Source organism: Lotus japonicus, chromosome 1, assembly GCF_012489685.1.
Source record: "Lotus japonicus ecotype B-129 chromosome 1, LjGifu_v1.2".
Taxonomy (NCBI): domain Eukaryota; kingdom Viridiplantae; phylum Streptophyta; class Magnoliopsida; order Fabales; family Fabaceae; genus Lotus; species Lotus japonicus.
Genome location: NC_080041.1, coordinates 49,584,623 through 49,608,160, shown reverse-complemented (window position 1 = coordinate 49,608,160; position 23,538 = coordinate 49,584,623). Strand labels below are relative to the sequence as shown.

At 42.3% G+C, this 23,538-nt stretch overlaps 1 protein-coding gene across 3 annotated transcripts; it reads right to left on the bottom strand.

Moving 5' to 3' along the window:
• Window positions 1-501: 501 nt before the first annotated feature.
• LOC130744121 (endoribonuclease YBEY, chloroplastic) lies at window positions 502-9,338 on the bottom strand. 3 transcript variants are annotated; one of them, XM_057596333.1, is made up of 12 exons: window positions 8,899-9,338; window positions 8,485-8,736; window positions 8,285-8,380; window positions 7,544-7,721; window positions 7,338-7,406; window positions 7,156-7,256; window positions 6,894-6,986; window positions 3,825-3,896; window positions 3,226-3,345; window positions 3,092-3,142; window positions 1,619-1,807; window positions 502-948 (listed from the first exon to the last, which is right to left on the bottom strand). In XM_057596333.1, exons 1-12 carry the CDS (start codon window positions 9,223-9,225, stop codon window positions 781-783), a joined length of 1,716 nt encoding a protein of 571 aa, XP_057452316.1. In that variant the 5' UTR covers window positions 9,226-9,338; the 3' UTR covers window positions 502-780. The 3 variants fall into 3 exon arrangements, with proteins under 3 accessions (XP_057452316.1, XP_057452412.1, XP_057452368.1); XM_057596429.1 differs by having other exon boundaries at window positions 8,895-9,035; XM_057596385.1 differs by lacking the exon at window positions 3,825-3,896.
• Between the last annotated feature and the right edge of the window lie 14,200 nt (window positions 9,339-23,538).

Genomic DNA, 23,538 nt, shown 5'->3' with positions numbered 1-23,538 from the left:
AAGAACCCTGAGCTATGTTGTTACTACTTTTTGCTTGGCTAAACTGGTTTTTAGTGGTGGTGTATATGGGGCAATGGTGGTCTGCAAGTGGTTGTGACAATGGATTCAGGGGTGGAGAGGATTGGATTTGTTGTGACCATATGGTGGTTGGGGGTGATGGAGCATAGTGGTGTGGTCTACTATTGTTGTGGGGAGAGGGGGTTCGTGGACGTTGGTTGTGGCGAGGTGTTTGGTTGGGTAGTGTGTTGTCAAAAATAATGGAGGGGTTGATGGTTGTTGGGGATGAGTGAATGCTGCGATAACTGGTGTGAAAAAGTTGGGTTTAGTCTGGAGCGGGGGCGGGGTCGGGAGGTTGGACTAAAATATAATCAATATAAAATCAAAGTATAGCCTATCAATCAATTTGACTTCTAAAAACATATATATGGAAAAATCAATTCATATAATTTTTTTTTGCCCTCCAATTCATATTTGCCACTACAATATAATGCCAAATTTAAGTTGCTCCCTGAAAATTTGAAAATTTTAATTTCTTCTATGATTGTTCAGTGACAGCCAGAATTTTCCATCATAAGTCAATATAAAAGGGGAAGAAAAGCTGGCACGCCGTTCAGCATAAACCATATACAACCTTTAGGGTAAAAGGATTGATGACTGAGATGAATGACATGATATACTTTCTTCAGCATTAGCCTTTTGTGTGGGAAAAGAGATGGTAATAAAAAAAAAGGAATAATCCACATTGAATATTAGGAGATGAATATTGTAGCCTTCAGCTGCTTAGAATGCATACCGGTATATGGCATCTGCTACACCATCTTCATCATTGCTCAAACCAATTACGCTAGCCACAGCTTTGGTCCTCTCTGATCCATTACTAAGTGCGATGCCTAGAGAAGCCAGCTCAAGCATCTCGATATCATTTTCCCCGTCACCAATAGCCATTATCTGCATTCAAGAAATTTCGGTTGAAGATTAGAAATAAAATTGACACACCATATCAACAAGCATACCACATTTGCATGGGCTGTTTTATCCCCTACACACATGAATGATAAAATTCAAAAGATAGCTACAATATAGGAAATGCAATCTTAAAATCATGTCAAACTTTGCTATAATTAAATGGTTTACATTTTGATAGGTACTCAAGGTTAATAGCTTAGTTAACAAGTGTTATGGGTTTGTTAGAGAGATAGAGGGTTAGTTAGAAGTTTAATAAAGCTTGTTGCCTATAAATAAGAGGGAGTTAGTGAGGGATGGTTATCTTTGTATTCATTTGGGATTTAGGGTTTAGGGAGAGTATTGGGTATCTCTCTCAGTTTCAGGTGTGTTTGGTATCTCTACTGTAACTGACTCTAATTCCTAATTTAAGAATGAGGGTTTTCTTCAATAATACTTCTATAATTTTCAGGGTTCTATCACATTTCAACAATAGGTTAGGAACAACGTATGCAATGCCATTCAAATTCCTATTCAAGTTAATTTAAATATTACATGTTTGATGTTTCAAAAAAAATTATCAAAATATTACCACCCGTTTCATAAATGTTGATAATGTTACTGTGAGTGTTTGGCAAAGAGACAAATTTCAGAAGTGAACATATATTTGTGATACCTCGTTGGCAGTAACCCCCAAATGATCTAGCAGCACTTTCACTCCATTCCCTTTTGATGTTCCCAATGGTACAATTTCCAGCATGTCTGGCACAGCTTGAACAACAGTGGCACGACCTCTTGTGGCATCTGACCAGTGTGGCCGTAAAGTATTAGCCACCCTCTGGGCAGTGTCCATGAAAATCATTTTCTGAATAACCAAATATTAGTGTTAACAAGATCTTTAAGTTAAAAGAATAAGAATATTAATAACTTGAGTTAGGTTCTTTACTGCAATCGTATTTGAGGATAAGATGCGGTCAGAAATAAACTTGAGTGTAATATTCACTTAATACAATAAAGCAATGAAGCAAAGAAAAGGAAAGAAATATTCTTCTAACGTTGTAAGAACTATAATATAAAGCCATTATCTGTTTGACATATAAATTAAACAAATGATATGGACACCATATAAACTTCTCAATACTTGAGCCTAGTTGGCTCTTATCACGCATCAAACAGGCCCACCATTACTTTGCCTAGAAGACTAAAGATACAAGGAGCCAGTCGCACCATTGTCTATCTGACCCAGACTCTCACCAACATTTTTATTCTTCTCACATGAGCAAATGGTTTCCAAATATTAGAATTAGAGAGACCTAAATCAACGCAAAAGCTAGCTCAAGAGTTGAGGTTTACACTACTCTTACTATCTATGCTCTAACTCTAGTCAATGTGGGACTCCTAACACACCCCTCACGTCCAGGACTGAACAAACTGGAACGTGGGATCAACAACGGGTGGCCCAAATATGGGAAATCTCCACAACAAACAACAAATGGATCTAGGATAGACTCTGATACCATATTAGAATTAGAGAGACCTAACTCAACCCAAAAGCTAGCTCAAGAGTTGAGGTTTGCACTACCCTTATAAATGCTATCTATGCTCTATCTCTAGCCAATGTGGGACTTCTAACACCAATTTTTTTTTTGTAAATGAGCAATAGTATTAGTATTGCTCATTAAATGAGAATCTTAATTCTTAAATGAGAAGGACAACATCGTCTTGCACCTGAAATAGGTAATCCAAATATTTTTCTTTTTCCTAGTTAATGCAGTATCAAAACCTCTATGACAAAGTGGTCTAGAGTTCGATCTTTATTGACCCTAATTTTTCTAATATATATAACTTGATTTTCAGCACAAAATAGGTGAGTATGTGTTTTGTCCATGCTTCATGCTTAATGAGCCATTGAGTGAGAAGGCATGTCAGAAATATACTGCAAAATCATTCACATGTCTTTCACCCAATAGCTTCAGCTTATAGAATAGTTGTTCCATAATATGATATCAGAGCCAATACCATTCTTGGCATGGAAGACCTTTAGAAGTCAGCAGTTAATAGCTGCATCAAATTATTTGCGAATTATACTATAAATGAACATATAGCACATAAAACAGTAAACAGGGACAGGATTTGTCCTAGAGAATACCTGTATGTCTGCTGAAGCCAGAAGATGTTCAACAGAAGGCATAATCTCAGCCTGTAAAGTATTTTTAGCTCAATATACAAAGCAAATGGCATAATATTATGAAAGACTGCATACATAATACAAAAATGAGGTACCTTCGGTTCATGGTATACTGTATGTAGTGAATCAACAAGTGGGTCGTGAAAAAGGGTTAAGCAACGACCTTCTGAAAATGCAATAAGTGGAACCTTACTCTCCAAAGAGTAAAGACATGCCTGCATGTAAAAGAACACAACTTTTTATTTTATAGAATGGCAAGAAGAGTTTTCCTGAAAAGCAATGAAGCCCTCAGTTAACAATTAGATATTTCGATTTGAAGCATGAAACCCCAGTCTGTCAGTAATGTCGAAAACTGGATAAGAAAATAATCTCCATGGATGCTGTGAGTGAGCTGGATAATAAATGTTTCTTTTTCTCGTTTGGATAAAAACAAAACAAAACTTATGCTGGTTACTGAGGTGGGTCAGGGCTTGATTCACAGCTAAAAAGGAGTTTAGTAAAAAACCCTAAACCTTAGACCATATATATGCATGCAATTGAGGAATGAGTGATAAAGTGAAAAGGCCACAGCAAACCTTTGCAATTAAGTCCAAAAGGACAAAGGAGGCATGATATGTTCAAGTCCAAAAAAACATTGTTTCTTTTGAAGGAAAAGTATTTTGCGAAATGAAAAGAGGGTGCAAGAAGCTACTACCTCTCTACAGATGTTTGGATCTAAGTTGCTCCTAAATATTTCCTGACCTTGTCTACCATAAACAAGCAAACCCTGGAATCATGGTGTATGAAATATTAGGCACAAGATAATAGCAGGAACCTAAAAAAACTGAAACAAACAAACCCTGGAATCATGGTCCATTCTCATTTCATGCCACATCAACACTTCTAAATGAATCTGAGCTCCTCCTTTCTTGACTTTTCAACTCCCAAAGACTACCTTAATAAGCAGTACCAGTTCCACCACCCCATTATAACTTCTCCATCTCAGCTTTGGATACGTAATTGAATGATTAACATATTAAACCCTTTAATTTGAAAACCTTCAAATTTTAATTGTACACTTGACATTCAAGAATCAAGACATCTAAATTTTGGCTCATAGACGCTTCTAATTACTTTCTCTCTCTCTCTCTCTCTCTCAGACACCTTTTTATTGCAAGTAACCTTTCTTGATTCTCATAGTCATAGAATAAAAATCGATCATTAACTCTTCCTTTGACTTGAATTTACTTTTTCACTTGCATGTCGGTAACCCATTTAATTTGAAGAGCATCAAATTTTAATTGCTAAAAATTTTGCCTTAAAGATATATCTAAATTTTGGCTAGTGGATAATCTTACAATCATTTCTCTTTCAGGCACCTTTTTATAAATTTAGGCTATGTTTGTAAGAGCTTATCTTATAGTGTAGCGTTTATGCAAGTTTTGAGAGAGCATACGTGAATAGCTTATGACCTACCTATAAGTTGTTTCGAGCTTCTTTTCATAAATTGTTCATATTAGATTATGAATAAGAGTTTGATAGGGAACTGCATGAACAGTACTCGTGAACAGTAGCAGTTACTATTATTTAATTTATTAGTTGGGTAATTTTATGATTAAAGCAGTTAGGTAACTGCTATGGTTTGAATTTAAATCATATAGGAGTGGTTATAAATAGGAGTTATGTAAGATGGTTGGGTTTATTCAGAAGTTGGGTGTTATGGTGGGAGAGGTCTGGACTCTCAAATTCCAGAATTAGGAGAGGCTGGCTCTCGAAAACCAGAGTTGTATAAACATTCTATCACAATAATTCGGTTCCTATCAATTTGGTATCAGAGCACCATCCAGGTGCTGTGGTGCAAATGAATCGTGAAGAAATGGAGAAGGAGACAGCAATTGGCCTTCTTCGACAAATAAAGAAGGGGATTGCAGATTTGAGAGAGGAAATCGCACGTCAAAGAAAGGACGAAATAAAGAAGATCGCCCTCATCCAGCAGTTGCTGCAGCATGGTTCGACCATGGTGGAAAGACAGGATTGCAGCCTTCAACGGGAAACGAAGGACGAATCCACTGTTTGGCCCCAAAAGGCTGACTTAGGGTTCGATGGAACAGGAAGACTGAAATTGCGAGTTGAACGCTCACCATCGCTGTATTTTGAGTTTACAGTAAAGATGAAATTCAGGGTGACAAAGGTTGAGACTCTGCGATTCCAGAACAGCGTTGCAGTTCACACGGGAAGGCCACCACGAAAACCGCCGGACTCACTCCGTTGCAAGACAATGACCATCAATCGTCTGCCGGCTAAGCCACCAGACCTCTTTGTCGGTGATCCCAACACCTTGGGCTGTATTCCATGCCATTTGGTAACCACCAAGCAACCTCCGGCAAAGCCACCAGATTCAGGCTTCCTTCCATAGTGCAAGAAACTTTTCTGAATTATCACCTTGGGGACAAGGTGGATCTTTTAGGGCGGGGTATTGATAGGGAACTGCATGAACAGTACTCGTGAACAGTAGCAGTTAGGAAGTTATTATTATTTAATTTATTAGTTGGGTAATTTTATGATTAAAGCAGTTAGGTAACTGCTATGGTTTGAATTTAAATCATATAGGAGTGGTTATAAATAGGAGTTATGTAAGATAGTTGGGATTATTCAGAAGTTGGGTGTTATGGTGGGAGAGATCTGGACTCTCAAATTCCAGAATTAGGAGAGGCTGGCTCTCGAAAACCAGAGTTGTATAATTATTCTATCATAATAATTTGGTTCCTATCAGAGTTTATGATTATCTATCAGTTATTGGCTTAAATATGTTTTAAGTCCCTGACTTTGTAAGAGAAATCAAATTGGGTCCCTGAAAAAAAATCTTCAAAATGCCATCCCTGAGATTTTTTATAATCAAATTACATCTTCTGCCTACGTGTCATCAATTTTGACTTAGTCAATAGCCACGTGGTAGGTTTAGTCAATTGGGTAACTACGTGGATTTTTTTCGCATCAATTTTGGTCCCTCTAATTTTTTTTAAAAATCATTTTCAGGCCTTCCTCTTCCCTCTTCATCTTCTAATCTTCTTCCTCTTCTTTCTCATTGCTCTTCCTTCATAACCTCCACATCTCATTCTGGCCACCACCACACCAACCCCCCCAATGACCACATCTTTCTCTTCCTCCTCCTCCTCCTCCTCCTCCTCTAAACATCCCGATTTAACATTTTGAACAGAGATAGGGCAGCTTTGCAACAGATCTAAAAAATTTCTTCTATCTCTTTACATCGTCATCTCTCATCCCTAGCAACCAAAGCAACAGTTATGGCAGATACCACCACCTTTCCACTTTCTCACATTCTAACAGATCTCAACCCTAAAGACTATTCCGCTTCCCATCTATGCCTTTTCCTCATCACTGCCATTGCACAAACATATGGGTGAGAGAGGGAGAGTTCAAAGAGAGAGAAAGATTTTGCAGAGGGAGAGAGACCGAGAAAGAGAAGCAGATCGAGGTTACATTGTGAAACTCGCGGCTGGGAGCGGCGGTTCGGTGTCTTCTGGAGATTGGCGGCGATCCTCCCACCCTTCTCTTCACTCACCCTTCTTCTACTTCTTAAACACCATAGCCACCCATCTCCCTCTTCCTCTTTCTCTTCCCCCATTTTCCCAAATCTGAGAAAAATGAGTTTGTAAGAGAAGAGATTTTATTACAAAAAAAAATAAAGATGCTTTCAGCCACATAGATGGAGTGCCTTGTTGGATCAAGCAGCATCATGAACATTAAAAAGACACAGAATTACCTGTAAGAAAACCCCAGGTGAAAATTCTGAAACAATGCCATCTTTTCCAGCTAAATCCACCATCTTAAAAATATCTATCACTGCTGGACGAGCCTATTTCACAATGTAAAAAACTGATGAGCAGACAAATTTCAGCTATATGAATGTCAATATTAATATTAGAAAATGCACAAAGAAATATGTAGCAGATGCAGCAACCAAGGATTCATATGTATTAGCCAATATAAGATAAATAGCCTGATACCCTGATGAATAGTCTTACTTTTCCAGTAGCTATCACAATTTTCACCCCACTTGACGAGGCTTCTCTCAGAGCCTTGGCAGTTGCACTAGAAATTTGACTTCTGCTGTTCAGCAATGTTCCTTTATATAATAGAGCATTCTATTAATACTCAAAGAAAGGATAAATGAATATCTAAAGAGTATGTTTCACAGCAATCTTACCATCCATATCACAGAAGATATAGCTAAACTTTGGTTTGTAAAATCTAAGACTTCCTTCTTGCTTCCTGTCTTTTAAAAATTCATCAATGAGATTATTCACCCACATACTTTATTATGCATATAACAGTTGCTTGAATTAGCGGGAAGCATATAAAACAAAAATATGATACAAGTTCATCAATGATGCTAGTAAAAAATGCAATTACCATCTGAACAGTCTTGGTGAGAATTAGAATTTGTTACAATATCATATGCACTCTTTATTAGCCCTTTTCCTTTCCAATCAAGACTCTTCAAAAGTAGTTCCTCCTGTTTCTCCATTTCTACTTCCGCTTCTTCACTTATTTCATGATCGAATCCCAAAAGATGTAACAAACCATGAACCTTCACAAAAGAATTGATTAATATTATCAAGTCTAAGCTTTTAGTTCACATACACGGTCTTAGAAGAGCAAAACCAACATGCTTAGAAGCAGATGAAGAACCAGTTCACTCTCTATCTTATGGATCAAAAGTTTTATTTAAGCACCTATGTATGTCTAACCAAGAATTAGACTTTTACGGTTTCAAAGCAGTGAGTCTTGCAATGCAGACTATCCCTTCCACCCATCCCCCTTATTAGTAAATACATATGCTTCATGGGTGTCAACTGTTACTTTAAGTTTTCTTTTCTTCTCTCTTTCGTAAACTAGTATCCATTTACAGATTAATGACTAACAACACAGATTTTAAACTTTAAATGATTAGTTTAAAGTATCAACCTTATTTAAATATATAAATTTATCACGCCTGTAGAAGGGAAATAACGTGAATTCAGAATTCAATGTGAAACTGATATAAAGGGTAAGCAAACTTATCACTCATGTGAATTCAATCATGCCTGTAGAAGGGAAATAATGTAATCTAACACACAAGGCATAAAATAGTCTGAATATCATGAAACAAACCATGAGGATACGGATCTCATCAAGAAGAGTGTGTCCCCTTTCCTCAGCTTGTCTAGCAGCTGTCTCTACAGAAATTACGATATCACCCAACATAAGCTGCAAACAACAAAATTCATCAAAAACATGGCATCCCATGTAAGTTCCAAGTCTCATTGATTGGGCAGGCAAGTTATAATCAGAAAGGTTAATGCAATTCTTACAATAGGAAGCTTGAGGCCAGGTACATGTTGTGACATTGAGAGAACATCAGTAGCATGATCTTCACCTCTCCATTCCTTATTAAGTTGTCGAATAAACACATCATTGCAAAGAAGCACTGATAACTCAACACTTTGAAACTCGCCAACATCACTTATAGCAGTATCTCTTGTTTTATACCCTGAACCTTTCAAACCATCAAATGCCAGTTTCATTGCCGTTGGAACATTTAGGCGAAGCATCTCCGCGATGTTCTGCCACCAAAAAGAACAAATAATGCAGCACTCCAATATAAATATCAGTTTGAATTTATTTAAAAATAAAAACATTAAATGAACAGGAATTAACAAGAGCAAATCAAAAACCCAAGAGCAATTCAAGTTGCAGAAGGATGATGAATTTGGGCAGTGACCTACAAAGATTTCAGGATCGTCAGGCAAATCCTCTTCGATGCAAATGTCGGCGCAGAGCTCCAGTTGCTTCTCTTTGCTCTTCGGTGCTCGCCTCCTCACTTTCCTATACTCCCTATGGCTATGTCCCCCCATTGATACCACAAAAGGCTGAATCTTCTTCTTCTTCCCCGACGGTTCGTTATGGCGGAGGAGCGGAGAAGAGATTGAAGGAGAGAGAGGGAAACGGGTGGCGGGTGAGGCATAATGGAAATGATGGAGGTGAGGCCCGATGGCGCGCGCCATGTCGAGAGAAGGGTGGCGGCGGAGGAAGTTACAGAAACGGGGAAGCATGTAGGTACGTACGAGGGAATGGAGATGGAGTTTCCAGTTCCACCAATCGGCTTCTTCTTGGATTGGATTGGGGGAAACCGGGGATTGCCCACCCCATCATTTAGAATTGCCACCCTAGCTTTTTAAAAAAATGTCGGGACTACCTTCCGGGACTTAAACCTCTATATCAGTCCAGTTGTTGATGTTTTGAACTAGTCCGAGAGTTATAAGTTCAGAAGCTTTAATTACAGTTAAAATAACATGACTTTAGTCCAATTGCAGCAAAAATAACATGACTTTAAAATTGAAAAAGTTACATAATTCAATTTAAACAAAATTACAATACATAATCCAACTTAAGCATTTGAAAAGTAAAGCAAAATAATAATACTGCATCTAGTAAGAGTGATAGTGATCCAGGACTATAAGTTTCGGATCTTTCCAGGACTTCAAGGTTCGGACTGGTTGATAATAAAATTTGCCACCCCCTTTTTAAGATGTCCGAGAGTTGTTGTACTGGATTAATATGAAACTTCAAGATTCGGATCTCTCAAACCAAATACTGTCACAAAAACAGAAACATGAAAATGCAGTGACAATAATATGGGACAAACAGACATGGTTACAATACCCTGTTGGTCGTGATTCTTGGTCGCTTTTGGGTACCTCAATGTCGCTTCTGGGTCGCACGTCTTGAGAGCTCCGAGTGTTGATGTTTTGTTCTGTTCTAAAAGTGAATCTGAATTCTGTAACAGAGTCCGAAAGTTGAAGTTCTGGATGAGTCTGAATGTTCAACCTCTGGAGTAAAACACGGAGGGACAATTTTAGTTTTTCCCCACTTTTAAATGGGGTGACAATTCTAAATGAGGGGGTGGGAAATCTAATTCCCACCCTTGGATTAGGCGTTCATTTTGGGGAGAGACTATTCGGACCATTCTCATTTACTACCCACACCATCCCCTTATGTGCGAAAATACATTTATACCGCCAATCAAGGTAATCAGAAGCGGGATTTAACTATAAAGCGTGGAGGGTCCAGAAGCGTAAAGCGCTAGCTAAAGCGTAGGCTTTAGCCGCTTTTGTCGGTTATATATATATTAGGATAAAGCTCGTTGACCCGTGCAATGCACGGGGAATTTTTTTTGAAATTAATTAACTGTTAATTCTTTTAATTCACTATTTGATATTTTCCATTTTAAAATGGTCAAGTGAAGTATGTCTAAACATATTAGTAAAACACTTATAACATTTATATGTCTTTAATATAATTTCTTGATGTCTTATTGTGTTATATTTTTTTAGACATTAGGAAATAATACGAAACTATTTGTTATAAATCTTTTGGAAAACTTCCTTGAAGACAATATTTTTGGTAACATCTTGTTCGCTAGTGTCTTCATTGCATATTAAGATCTTTAGACTAGATCTACTCTTAACTCTAGAAATAGCAACAAACAGTTGCCCATGCGAAAAAACAGGCTGGGGTAGATAAACACCGACTTGAAATAATGATTGACCTTGGCTTTTGTTTATTGTCATCACAAAATATGCAATCAAAGGAAATTGTCTTCTTTGAAACTTAACTGACATGCTTTCATCAGATGGCATCAAATTCATCCTAGAAATGTAGACACCTGATGACCTGGGTTTAGTAGTGTTTTTAGGGTCATTTCGTAGTTTATTTTGAGTCTTTTTCTTGTGTCTCATGTAGTGTTTCATGCATTATCATGCATTGTTACTTTTATTCGTGTTTTGGCTTCATTTAAGTAATTACATAGTTCTATAGGGGTCTTTCTTGCATTCTTATAGAGTTTAGGACTTGAATTAGTTTTTCCATTATTTTGTGAGGACTAAGGTGATTAAAAATCCTTTGAATTTCTTGATTTTATTACTTGTCTTGGTCCTTTAGTGCTTCAGCAGGTAACTCATGAAGAGGGAAGGCCAAATGCTTGAAGAATTGATGGAATCATTCAAAGCGGGGGTTACAAAAGCTAAAAAGTCACCAAAACCGAGTGTCTGGGGCGCTTGAGCGCCCCACATGGGCGCCTGAGCGCCAGGGAGGCAGAAGCAAAAAAGCTGAAAAATTAGGCCTGGCGCTTGAGCGCCCGGCACTGGCGCTTGAGCGCTCGGCACAGCAGAAAACACGTTTTTTTTTCCTATAAATAGGATTCTAGTCATTTTCTCTTGTACCAATTCCATTTTACATAAGTTTAGAAGGAGAGGAACATCTAGGAGAGTGGGAGAAGACCTTCAAGCTTGTAATTCAGGTTCTTAGCCTGCCATGCTTGGCTAATCTCTCTTCTTATGCTTTGGTTTTCATGTAAGACTTTTCATATTTGAGTTATAATCTTAAGTTCTTTCCCACATGATCTTCTTCTTTCCTTGAATCTCATATTCTAAATTTCAATCTAAGCTTGTATGCATGCTTGCTTTTTGCTTTTCTATAATCAGAACGGAAGTTTGTTATAGATTAGGGAACCGATTTAGGATTACCCCTTCTTTGCTTGCTACTAGGAATAGAGGAAGGGTTGGAGTTTGTTGGCCTGAAATTGCATGATATAAAACCTCATATAAATGACTAAGTACACAAGGAATTGGGCTTAGCTTTTAGTATGGGAGAATTGCTTATGTGAGGAATCAATAAGTGAGTAATTAGGCTATAGCATGAAGGAGAGATCCATGAGAACATGTGCTTAGAATGATGTGCTTAAATTGACTAGTTGAGCAAGAACCCAAAGCATGTTCTTTTCTGAGTTTTTGTTTATTTTATCTTTACTACATCGACATATCTTTGATTCAATAAAACAAACCTTCATACTCAAGACTTAAACTGAATTTAGTCTCTCACAATCCCTGTGGTTCGATATTTAAAACCAGGTGGATTCGTACACTTGCGGATTTACCAACAAGTTTTTGGCGCCGTTGCCGGGGATTGTTTGTGATTTTTTGTTTGAGTTACGAGTTTGAAGTTTAGTCTATTTAGACTCTAACTTAGGGCTGAATGGGAGACAACTCATGTTCTTTTTCTGTTTTGTTCCTATGTATCAATTTAACTGATTCGTTCTTGTTCCTAGTGCTTGTTGTGACCTGATCAATTATAACATGATTTGAGGTTTTGAATTCTGTGAACCTGACCTAGAATGGATCAGCTAGTGAATTTAATTTTAATTAGATTCATTGGTCATGAGTTGATAAGTTGATACTTAGGATCTTCCTTTTCTGTTTTACGTTTCTTCTGCTAGTTTTTCAGGAAATAAAAGGCAAAGTGGAGAACACTTGGAGCACTCAATCACTTGGAAGGAGGTTCTTTTCTTACTCTGAGTTTAGTGCATGCATTTTTGCATATTTTTCTTTTATAGATTTTGTTTATCTTTTCGATCATGCATTGTTTTATAGAGTCTTTTGTACCTTGGTCTTTATTCCTTATACTCAAATGACATGATCCCAAGTCTTGCTCACTCATATGATGCTGGTTTTGAAAATATTTTTAAGTGGATACTTTGTGCTTTCTTTTGGGGAGTGATTGTATGTTTGGGAAAGAGAGGGAGAGACTTCGGTCTTCTAAGTGTTGTCTTGAGGATAGAGTTGATGTGAGTCCACAAGGGTCCATCTTTGACCCTTGGCTATATAATTTCCCTGGAGGATCCTGACTCACTTGCACTTCTTGGTTCTGTGTTTCATTTCATGCGTCCTTGAGTGTAGCTTTAGGAGACTTGCATTCTTGATACTGGTAGGTTTTCTTGTACTTCAGAAATTGTTTTATAACATCTTTGTCCCTAGTTGACCCTTTTGAGCCTTATGGAGATTTCCTTGGTATCTATGTTTAATGGGCTGGTTGTTTGGAGGATTCAATGGGGAGTTGTGGTTCTTAACTCTTGATGGAGCTAGTTTATAAAAAGTGCAATTGTCTCTTGCCCCAAAGAAAAAATTGAAAAAAAGTCAAAAGTGAAAATGAACTCCATGGCCCGGTGGAGTTCCAAAAAAAGAGAAAAAGAGAAAATGAACTCCATGGTGTGGTGGAGTTCCAAAAAAAAAAAAAGAAAAAATCTGAAACAAAAAGGGGTTAAGAGACTTGAGTGCTAAGTATTGATAGCTTGAAAGCTCCGGAATTCCAAATTGGACCACACTCAAATTTTGTGCAGCCTTAGTCTTCCTTAGGGACCACCTACCATGTGCTTTACCTAGCCAACATTATAACCATTTTCAAGTCTCATTGAATAATGCATTGTCAACTTTAGTTGCTCTTGAGTGAATGATTCTCAGAACCTATGAACTTGCTTGTGTGCTTAGTGCACTAAATAATTATCTCATGCTAGGATGTTAGCTCTAAATGCTTCTCATAGTGGACTCTAATTCTTCTTTGTCTAAGAGTTTCACAAGGTTGATTGTTGAATCTTTCTCTTGGAACTAACAACATTCACTTGATCCCCCGGTTTTCTAAAAATGTATCCCTCTTTTGGCATGTGTGTTGGGAGTAATTCTTTGTGCTTGAGGGCAAGCTAATCTTAGTGACGCTCGAGGGCGAGCTGTCGTTGAGTATAGTGGTGTGATGACCCGGGTTTAGTAGTGTTTTTAGGGTCATTTCGTAGTTTATTTTGAGTCTTTTTCTTGTGTCTCATGTAGTGTTTCATGCATTATCATGCATTGTTACTTTTATTCGTGTTTTGGCTTCATTTAAGTAATTACATAGTTCTATAGGGGTCTTTCTTGCATTCTTATAGAGTTTAGGACTTGCATTAGTTTTTCCATTGTTTTGTGAGGTCTAAGGTGATTAAAAACCCTTTGAATTTCTTGATTTTATTACTTGTCTTGGTCCTTTAGTGCTTCAGCAGGTAACTCATGAAGAGGGAAGGCCAAATGCTTGAAGAATGGATGGAATCATTCAAAGGGGGGGGGGGGTTACAAAAGCTAAAAAGTCACCAAAACCGAGTGTCTGGGGCGCTCAAGCACCCCAAATGGGCGCCTGAGCGCCATGGAGGCAGAAGCAAAAAAGCTGAAAAATTAGGCCTGGCGCTGGCGCGCCCGGCACAGCAAAAAACACGTTTTTTTTTCCTATAAATAGGATTCTAGTCATTTTCTCTTGTACCAATTCCATTTTACATAAGTTTAGAAGGAGAGGAACATTTAGGAGAGTGAGAGAAGGCGTTCAAGCTTGTAATTCAGGTTCTTAGCCAAGCATGACTCTTGCCATGCTTGGCTAATCTCTCTTCTTATGCTTTGGTTTTCATGTAAGACTTTTCATATTTGAGTTATAATCTTAAGTTCTTTCCCACATGATCTTCTTCTTTCCTTGAATCCCATATTCTGAATTTCAATCTAAGCTTGTATGCATGCTTGCTTTTTGCTTTTCTATAATCAGAACGGAAGTTTGTTATAGATTAGGGAACCGATTTGGGATTACCCCTTCTTTGCTTCCTACTAGGAATAGAGGAAGGGTTGGGGTTTGTTGGCCTGAAATTGCATGATATAAAACCTCATATAAATGACTAAGTACACAAGGAATTGGGCTTAGCTTTTAGTATGGGAGAATTGCTTATGTGAGGAATCAATAAGTGAGTAATTAGGCTATAGCATCAAGGAGAGATCCATGAGAACATGTGCTTAGAATGATGTGCTTAAATTGACTAGTTGAGCAAGAACCCAAAGCATGTTCTTTTCTGAGTTTTTGTTTATTTTATCTTTACTACATCGACATATCTTTGATTCAATAAAACAAACCTTCATACTCAAGACTTAAACTGAATTTAGTCACTCACAATCCATGTGGTTCGATATTTAAAACCGGGTGGATTCGTACACTTGCGGATTTACCAACAACACCCTTCCCAATATGTGTGCCCAAAAGAACAGTAGCACCAATTACATTTGGACCAAGATATTCAACAATAAGTTTGGTGGGATTGCATAAACCAGTAGAAATATCTAGATTTCGCATGAGCATAACAAGTGCACCTTCTTTTAGAACCAACTTGTGATCAGGAATACCAAAACATCTAATACCATTCAAAAATTCGGTAGTCAACCAATCAGCTTCAATTCCAATATCCTCATTAACTCTCCATACTGAATCAGAGCTAAGATAAGTTTTTTCATTTCCAGGAAATAATGACAAAGCATATTGCTTGATTGAATCAACAGCATCTAACGTTGGAGCAAGTATTGCTTTGTCAGAGTTGTATTTGACACAACCCACGTTTTGAACAATGTCGGGGTACTTGTGTTAGTTGTCAACCTCATGTTTTCAGTTAAACTCAAAACCTTGCAAAATCTCCAAAACCTTGAAGAGTTAATTGTTGACATAACTATCTCTGCTCGCCTACTGGACTGGGCGAGACCCCAGGGGCCCTCGCCCAGGGACGCTTGCCCCAGGGCGACGCGCAAGTCAGGGAGTTGGGCCTTCTTCCGGGAGGCCCAACTGGCCCACTAAGGACGGTTAGGGACGCTAGGCCCAACCCCAAGTCTATGAATAGGGGGCAATTACCAATTGTAAGGGACTCTTGGCTCATTCGAGAAATAAAACTTGAAATTCAGTTATATTCTCTCTCTAAGCGGTTACACGCTCTCTCTCTCACTAAATTCTCGCATTGCAATCCCTTCACTCTAGGTACCATACCTCACCTCTATGTTCTTGAATAGAACATTTGGCGCCGTCTGTGGGAATCGGTAGATTTCGATTCCCGGACTACGTGGATTGTGATTTCGTTGAGAGAAGTTCGATTTTTTGTGGAATTTTCTTCGATTTTTGTATTTCCGGCTGAACTCCCGGTTTGTGGCTAGAATTTGATGGAGACACGTCGTCGACGACGCGACGGAGAGCTAGAGCGGAGATGCGGCTCACCGCTGCGTTGTGCAAAGGAAGGTCGTGCAGCGAGGAGCAGGAGCCTCCAGCGCTCTCGTTGGAGTTCTCAGAAGGTGGATTGCCAACACCTCGGGCGCCGGTTGCTCGTAGGGATTGGAGACGTTTGATCTCCGATGTTGATAGCCGACTGGAGCAGCAAGGTGAAGAAATCCGGGGGGCGAAGGCTGTGACGGAACTTGAACCGTTTAGATGGAAAGACCGGCGGAAATCACAACGACAATGGCAACTTTCCCCTCGGGAAGGAAGGCCGATGTCTGTGTATAGCCCGAGCCAAACGGAAATCTTCCAAGTAATGCAAGCGATGCAAATGGTCGGCAAACCAAGGGCATCCAGGCAACCAGGCGAATTGTGTGAGTACCACCGGGCGACGGGCCTTGTTACAGAGGAATGCCGCGCTTTGCAGCGCAAGATTGAGAAGCTGGTGACGGCGAGGAGGCCCATGAATGCTCAGGGCGGTAAGAGTTCGACGTCTAAAGAAGTAGGAGCGATCGCCGGAGGATTTGGAGGAGGCGGAGTCACAAATGCGGCAAGGAAATGATACGCTAGGGCAGTGAATGTGGTTACAGAGGTTCCTTTCAGTTTTTCGCATCTTGACATTACAATTTCCTCTTCTAACTTTTTTGGAGTAAAGCCACATCTTGATGACCCGATTGTAGTCATGCTCCGTCTTCACCAGCCTAATGTATAGGGGAGTTCGGCGGACATCATCTACGGCGACGCGTTTGATCGGCTCGGTTTGGACGAGAGAGACCTCACTCCCTACACAGGTTCTCTTGTGGGATTCGCGAGCGAGCAGGTGTGGGTGAAGGGCGTCCTCGACCTTGATCCCACATTTGGCGAGCGTGAGAACGTTAAGACGTTGAAGGTAAGATACTTAGTCTTAGGGGCGGTGGGATCTTACAACATAATAATCGGCAGAAACACTTTGAATCGGCTGTGTGCCGTGATCTCAACAACACATCTGGCGGTCAAGTATCCGTTAGTGAGCGGGCACATTGGGAGAATTAGTGTGGACCAGAAGATCGCATGAGAATGCTACTGCAATGCGATGGATCGGTACAGGCGGAAGAGTGCCTCGACAGGACACCGGTTCCACGAGGTCGATGTGCCGGAGGAGAGCCTGGATCCGAGAGGCGAAGGTCGTGTTAAAAGGCCCACACCGATCGAGGAAACCAAGGAGCTGAAATTTGGAGACAAGGTACTTAAAATCAGGACTATGTTGATTGAGAGCCAAGAACAAAGGCTATCAAAATTGTTGGGTGAAAATCTGGATCTTTTCGCATGGAGCCACAAGGACATGTCAGGAATAGATCCAAACTTCATTTTCCATAGGCTAGCATTGGACCCCGGGATTAAGCCAGTAACCCAGACACGTCGGCGCATGGGCGATGAAAAGGAGAAGGCTGTTCAGCAAGAAGTAAACAAATTACTGGCGGCGGAATTTATCCGAGAAATCAAATATCCTACATGGTTGGCAAACGTGGTGATGGTGAAGAAGGCAAACAGAAAATGACGCATGTGCGTGGACTACACAGATCTGAACAAAGCATGCCCAAAGGATTCTTACCCCTTGCCGAGTATAGACAAACTCGTGGACGGAGCGTCGGGCAATGAATTGCTGAGCCTAATGGACGCCTACTCAGGATACCACCAGATCCTGATGCACCCATCAGACGAGGACAAAACGGCCTTTATGACCGCCAGGGTGAATTACTGCTATCAGACAATGCCTTTTGGATTGAAGAATGCCGGGGCGACATATCAACGGCTGATGGACAGGGTCTTCGCAGATCAGGTAGGAAGAAACATGGAGGTCTACGTAGATGACATGATCATAAAATCCGTTCTGGGATCAAATCACCATGAGGATTTGCTGGGAGCTTTTGGCAGGCTCCGAAAGCACAACATGAAACATAATCCAGAAAAGTGTTCTTTTGGGATACAAGGAGGAAAGTTTCTAGGCTTCATGATAACGTCAAGAGGAATTGAGATCAACCCGGACAAGGGCAAAGCAATTTAGGAAATGAAGAGTCCAAGCAATGTGAAAGAAGTGCAGCGTCTGACGGGGCGGATTGCAGCCCTTTCCAGATTCCTCCCTCACTCGGGCGACAAGTTAGCTCCGCTTTTCAAATGCCTTAAGAAAAATGCGGCTTTTGAGTGGAGTCCAGAGTGCGAGGAGGCTTTCAATCGCCCCAAGGAATTGTTGTCTGCACCGCCAGTTCTATCAAAACTTGTCCAAGGCATCCCCTTACATTTGTATTTCTCTGTCAGCAACCATGCGATCAACTTAGTAATTCTCCAAGAAGTCGAGGGCGAGCAGAAAATAGTCTACTTTGTGAGTCATACGCTTCTGGGCGAAGAGATCCGGTACCAGAAGATTGAGAAGGCAGCGCTCGTCGTGCTCGTGACCGCAGACACCTAAGGCCTTACTTCCAGAGCTTTCAGGTTAAGGTAAGAATTGATCTACCTTTGAGGCAGGTGTTGCAGAAACCAGACTTATCGGGAAGGCTCGTCGCGTGGTCAGTAGAACTGTCGGAGTATGCTTTGCAATATGACAAGAGAGGAAAGATCGGAGCGCAAGCTTTAGCAGATTTCGTGGTAGAGTTGACACCGGAAGCCATCGAGAGGGTAAGTACGCAATGGAAATGGAAGCGGAGCGGGGGTCACGCTGCAAGGACCTGGGGAATTAGTACTAGAGCAGTCTTTAAGATTTCAGTTCAAAGCAAGCAACAATCAGGCGGAGTACGAAGCGTTAATCGCGGGCTTGATGTTGGCCATTGAGGTTCAGGTCGACAGTTTGCTAGTTAGAACTGATTTGTTGTTGGTAGCAAATCAGGTAAATGAGGTATTCCAGGTGAAAGAGCCTGCCTTGATAAAACATCTAGAACGCGTGCGACTCCTAATTGTCAATTACAGGAGGTGGTAGTTGATTCGTGCCAAGGGCGAAGAATCAAAGGGCGGATGCCTTGGCAAAGCTGGCAAGTACCCGGAAGCCTGGGGATAATCGGAGTGTGATTAAGGAGACACGGGCCAATCCGAGTATAGAGGGGGAGTTGGTGGCCAGTGTCGAGCGCCATGAAACTTGGATGGATCCCATCGTGGACATTTTGGCAGGGAAGCTGGGCGAGGTAGTAAAATACGCGAAGGAACAAAGGCGAGAGGCGGGACACTACACGCTGATTGACGGCACACTTTTTCGAAGAGGATTTAGCTCGCCCCTCCTAAGGTGTCTTCCGCCCGGAAAGTACGAGGCCGTCATGGCGGAGGTCCATGAGGGAGTCTGCGCCAGCCACATCGGGGGAAGGTCCTTGGCGTGCAAGGTCCTCAGGGCGGGTTTCTACTGGCCCACGATAAGGAAAGATTGTGCGGAATTTTTGAAGAAATGCGAAAAATGCCAGATGTTCGCCGGCTTGCCCAAAGCCCCGCCAGAGCAGTTGGCTACGATCAGCGCACCATGGCCTTTCGCCATGTGGGGAGTCGACCTGGTGGGACCCTTTCCGACCGCCAGATCACAGATGAAATTCATTCTCGTAGCGGTGGATTACTTCACAAAGTGGGTGGAAGTTGAGCCCCTTGCGAGCATCACCGCAGGAAAGATTGTAAGTTTCTACTGGAAAGGGATTGTGTGCCGGTTTGGGGTCCCGAGGGCGATCTTCTCGGACAATGGGACGCAGTTTGCAAGCAAACAGGCAAGGGAGTTCTGCGAGGAAATAGGCATACAACGGAGATTTTCTTCGGTAGAACATCCTCAGACCAATGGACAAGCTGAGTCAGCAAATAAAGTGATCTTGCGAGGTTTAAAGCGTCAACTCTCTGAGGCAAAGGGAGCCTGGCTGGACGAGCTCCTAGTTGTGATCTGGTCCTACAACACGACGCCGCACTCAACCACAAAAGAGACTCCTTTCAGGATGACCTATGGGGCGGACGCCATGCTGCCTGTGGAAATAGACAACAGCTCTTGGCGGACAGCACCACAGTTCGAGGGTGAGAATTCCTCTAACATGGCTGTAGAGCTGGACTTGCTGTCGGAAACGCGGGAAGAGGCTCGTATCAGGGAGGCGGCTATGAAACAGCGGGCTGCGGCGAGGTATGACACAAAAGTCCGCCCAAGGGCGATGTAGGAGGGAGATTTGGTTCTAAAGAAGCGGACTGAGAATGCCGGGAACAAGTTGAATTCGATCTGGGAGGGCCCTTACAAAATCTTGAGAGTGTTGGGGAAAGGGGCATACCACCTCGAGAGTTTTGATGGGAGGCGAGTGTCGCGATCCTGGAACCCATCAAGCCTGAGGTACTACTACAGCTGAAGATTGAAGAAGATATCGGATTGGGACAGAGGCAATCGACTAAGCAAGACCCATGAACACAGCGGGATTAAAAACAAAGACACGTTCTTGTTCTCCATCTCGGGAGTTTGTTGGCTAAAACGCCTAAATTGTAAAAACAAAGACACGTTCTTGTTCTCCATCTCGGGAGTTTGTTGACTATAACGTCTGATTGAAAATACAAAAATTGTATCAAGCGATTTCAATCACACTGAATTGCGACAAGTGCTAGGTGGGAAAAATTCCCTGAAGGTGGCAATCCCAACACGACCTTGATGTCTGGGGATTGCTCCAGAAAAGCCGACGTTGCTCGCCGTCACCCGTTGGCGACGTGTGCGGATAAGCCTCTTATCCAAACAGCCTCCCCGAAATTTGGGCGAGCGAACCTAACTAGGCTAAGTCTCGGGCAACCCACATGGCCATTGGGACCCGAGTGACCGTAAGTCCTCGCCAAGTAAAGCTGGCAAGGCCACACCTGATCTTACGAGAAAAGCGTGTGAACAAAACCTCAGTTCGAAACTGAGCAAAAGTCCTAGTTAAACCCAGCACACCATCAATGTCGTCAAACGTAATTCAGACACAAGGAGACTGAGAGGGGAGTGATGGAAAATTTCGGAAAAACGTTAAAACAAACATAGGAAATAAGGCTGAATTAATTAACTTAGAGTCGAAACATGCAATTGTAACAAATACATAATTTATAGGCGAAAGAAGTACTAGCGTTACAATTATTAAAGATAGTTAACATCATATTTTCTTCTCTTGTTCCACAGCATCCCCAAGATCAATATGGGTAACATCCGGTGGATCTTTTGGACCCTCCAGCCCGATTGGGGTGACCTTTTTAAAGATCCCCAAGGAGTTAAGGTCAACAGAGGGGTGTAGGTGTTTGACTTGGGCCTTGGCGATTAGGAAGCTGCGAACGCGTTCTTTGGCCGCCGCCTGGGCCGCTTCTCCTCTTATTTCCTCTTCTAGAGCTTTAGCTTGGGCGTCCTTCTCAGCCGCGAGCTGACACTTGGACGCCATGTCCGCCTTGGCCTCGGCGAGTGCCTTACCCTTACTCGCCAGTTCGTCACACAAGGTGGCGATCTCTTTGTCTTTGGTGGCCAGGTTTTCCTCCTGTGAGATTGTAATGGTTTCTTTGGCGCCGAGGTCCCGTTGGAGCTCCTCAATCTGGGACTCGTGTTTTTCCCCTTTCTTGTTCGCCATTAACAGTGCCAGCCTCGACTCCTTGAGCTTTTGCTGCATCTTTTTAACCTTGCCCTCCTCTGCTGCCAATTGGCTGGACAGTTTAGAGTAAGTGTCATTCGCCCGAAGGTTGTCGGAACGCAGCTTCTCCACCTCCTGGCGGAGCTCGGCAACTCCTGCAAGAGGCAGTGCTCGATGGGCCACTTGGGCGAACAAGCACCCGGCGCGGAGGAGGTTGGACACGGCTTCCTAGGCAACATCCTGCGGGTCCTGACTAGCAGCCTCCCTCAGTTTTTCAAGATAAGGGTGTGAAAGGAGGAAAAAAAGGGATCTTGGGAGGAGCTGCTGGAAGGACTCTTCGGGCGGTCCGCAGAAAGTTTCCCTCCTTCACCACCAGCCCCAGGAAGGTGGGGGGTTGATGGGTCAAAGGAAGTCGGGCCAGGTGAGGGAGACGGCGGCCGGACAGAGGATGATAATTTTTGCCCTTCCAATGGGGCCGCGGTGGGAGGGACGTCTGGAGGCAGCGAGGTGCCCGTCTCACTATGATGAGTGGACACCAGTGGGGAACCCACGACGGCAGATTCAGATGCGACAGGTCCTCCGTCTGTGTTGGTCAAAGGGGAAGCTTGAGGGTTGGGCTCGCCCTAATTTCTTCTCTTGGGCGAGCCGGCGCTCACCGGCGAGCATTTCCTTTTCTCCCCAACTTGGGCTAAGGAGGACGCTTTGGCATTCCCAAAGGTGAAAGCCTTCATGAGCTCGGCGGTGGAGAACTTCATATTTTCTGAAAAAACAAAAAGGCGTTGTTAGCAACGGAAAGGTCAAGGGGAAACCTCAAAAATCATTTAAAGGGGGAACCTAATCGCGGGAGTAGTTTGGAGCCCGTAGGGGCGCCGAGTAACTCAGCGCAACTAAGACGGGGAAGTCGGGCGAGGATCTCGAGGGTGAATTTCTCTCTGGCTGAAAGGGGTGCTTTAGAAGGGTCGGCTACAGGTTTAGGGCACTCGGTCCAGTAAAACGGGAAGAGAGCCTCCCCTTCTCTTTGTGTAAATGACAAGGGGTAAGCTGGGTGAACGACGACCCGGAAGTATCGGCAAGCTAAACGGGGTTCAGGGTCCCCCTGGTAAGGGCTAAGCCGTTCCCGGCCCAGGCGGGGCGCTAGTGCGACCCAGCCGTGGGACCCCAGGGATCGGGAATCCACTTCAAAGAAAAAGAAGAAGAGGGCAGTTGAGGGAACTACGTCGGCATTGTTGCAGAGAATTTCAAAACACCTCAAGTAAGCCCAAGCGTGGGGATGAAGTTGGCAAGGGGAGACGTTGACGACACTTAGCACTTGACTAAGAAATGGAGAGAAAGGGAGTTTGATGCCAAGGTCAAGGAACAGGTATTCGTATATGAAAAAGAAATGGGAGTACTTAGGGTCCTTAAGGGCGCGGTGCTGCCACAGGCGGTCTTGGCCCTGACAACCTGTGGTGCGAAGGAGATTTTCTAACAACTGGGTGCTACAGAGACCGCCAACCCTGCGGGCAAGGTCAGAGATAGAATCACCAGTGGCAAGTTCTGAGGGTTGGTCAAGGATCTCTTGGTCAGGAGCGTTCTGGACCGGGGAAGGGAGAGTGGCGAAGGTTTTCAAGCGATGGGCTTTGATTTCCTCCACAGAAGAAAGGGCTCCTGCTGAAGGCATCGTGAAGACAAAAGGAAAGAGTAACAACAGGGACGAGAATACTAACCGAGAAGAAGCTGCGTGGAAAGAAGCAGGAGAGGTCGGAGTTCGCAGAGTCGTCAGGAGAAACTGGTGTGAGAACCGGGAAAGAGTATGAAGGAAGTTGGTAATAAGGGATGGGTTAATGAAGGAAGAGGAAAAGGAATGTCTACGGTTAAAGTAAAGAATCGTAACCTATAATGACAAGGTGAAGTGGTTATTGGAGGAAAGGACGTGTATTTCGGGAAGCGGGAGTGGCGCATTAA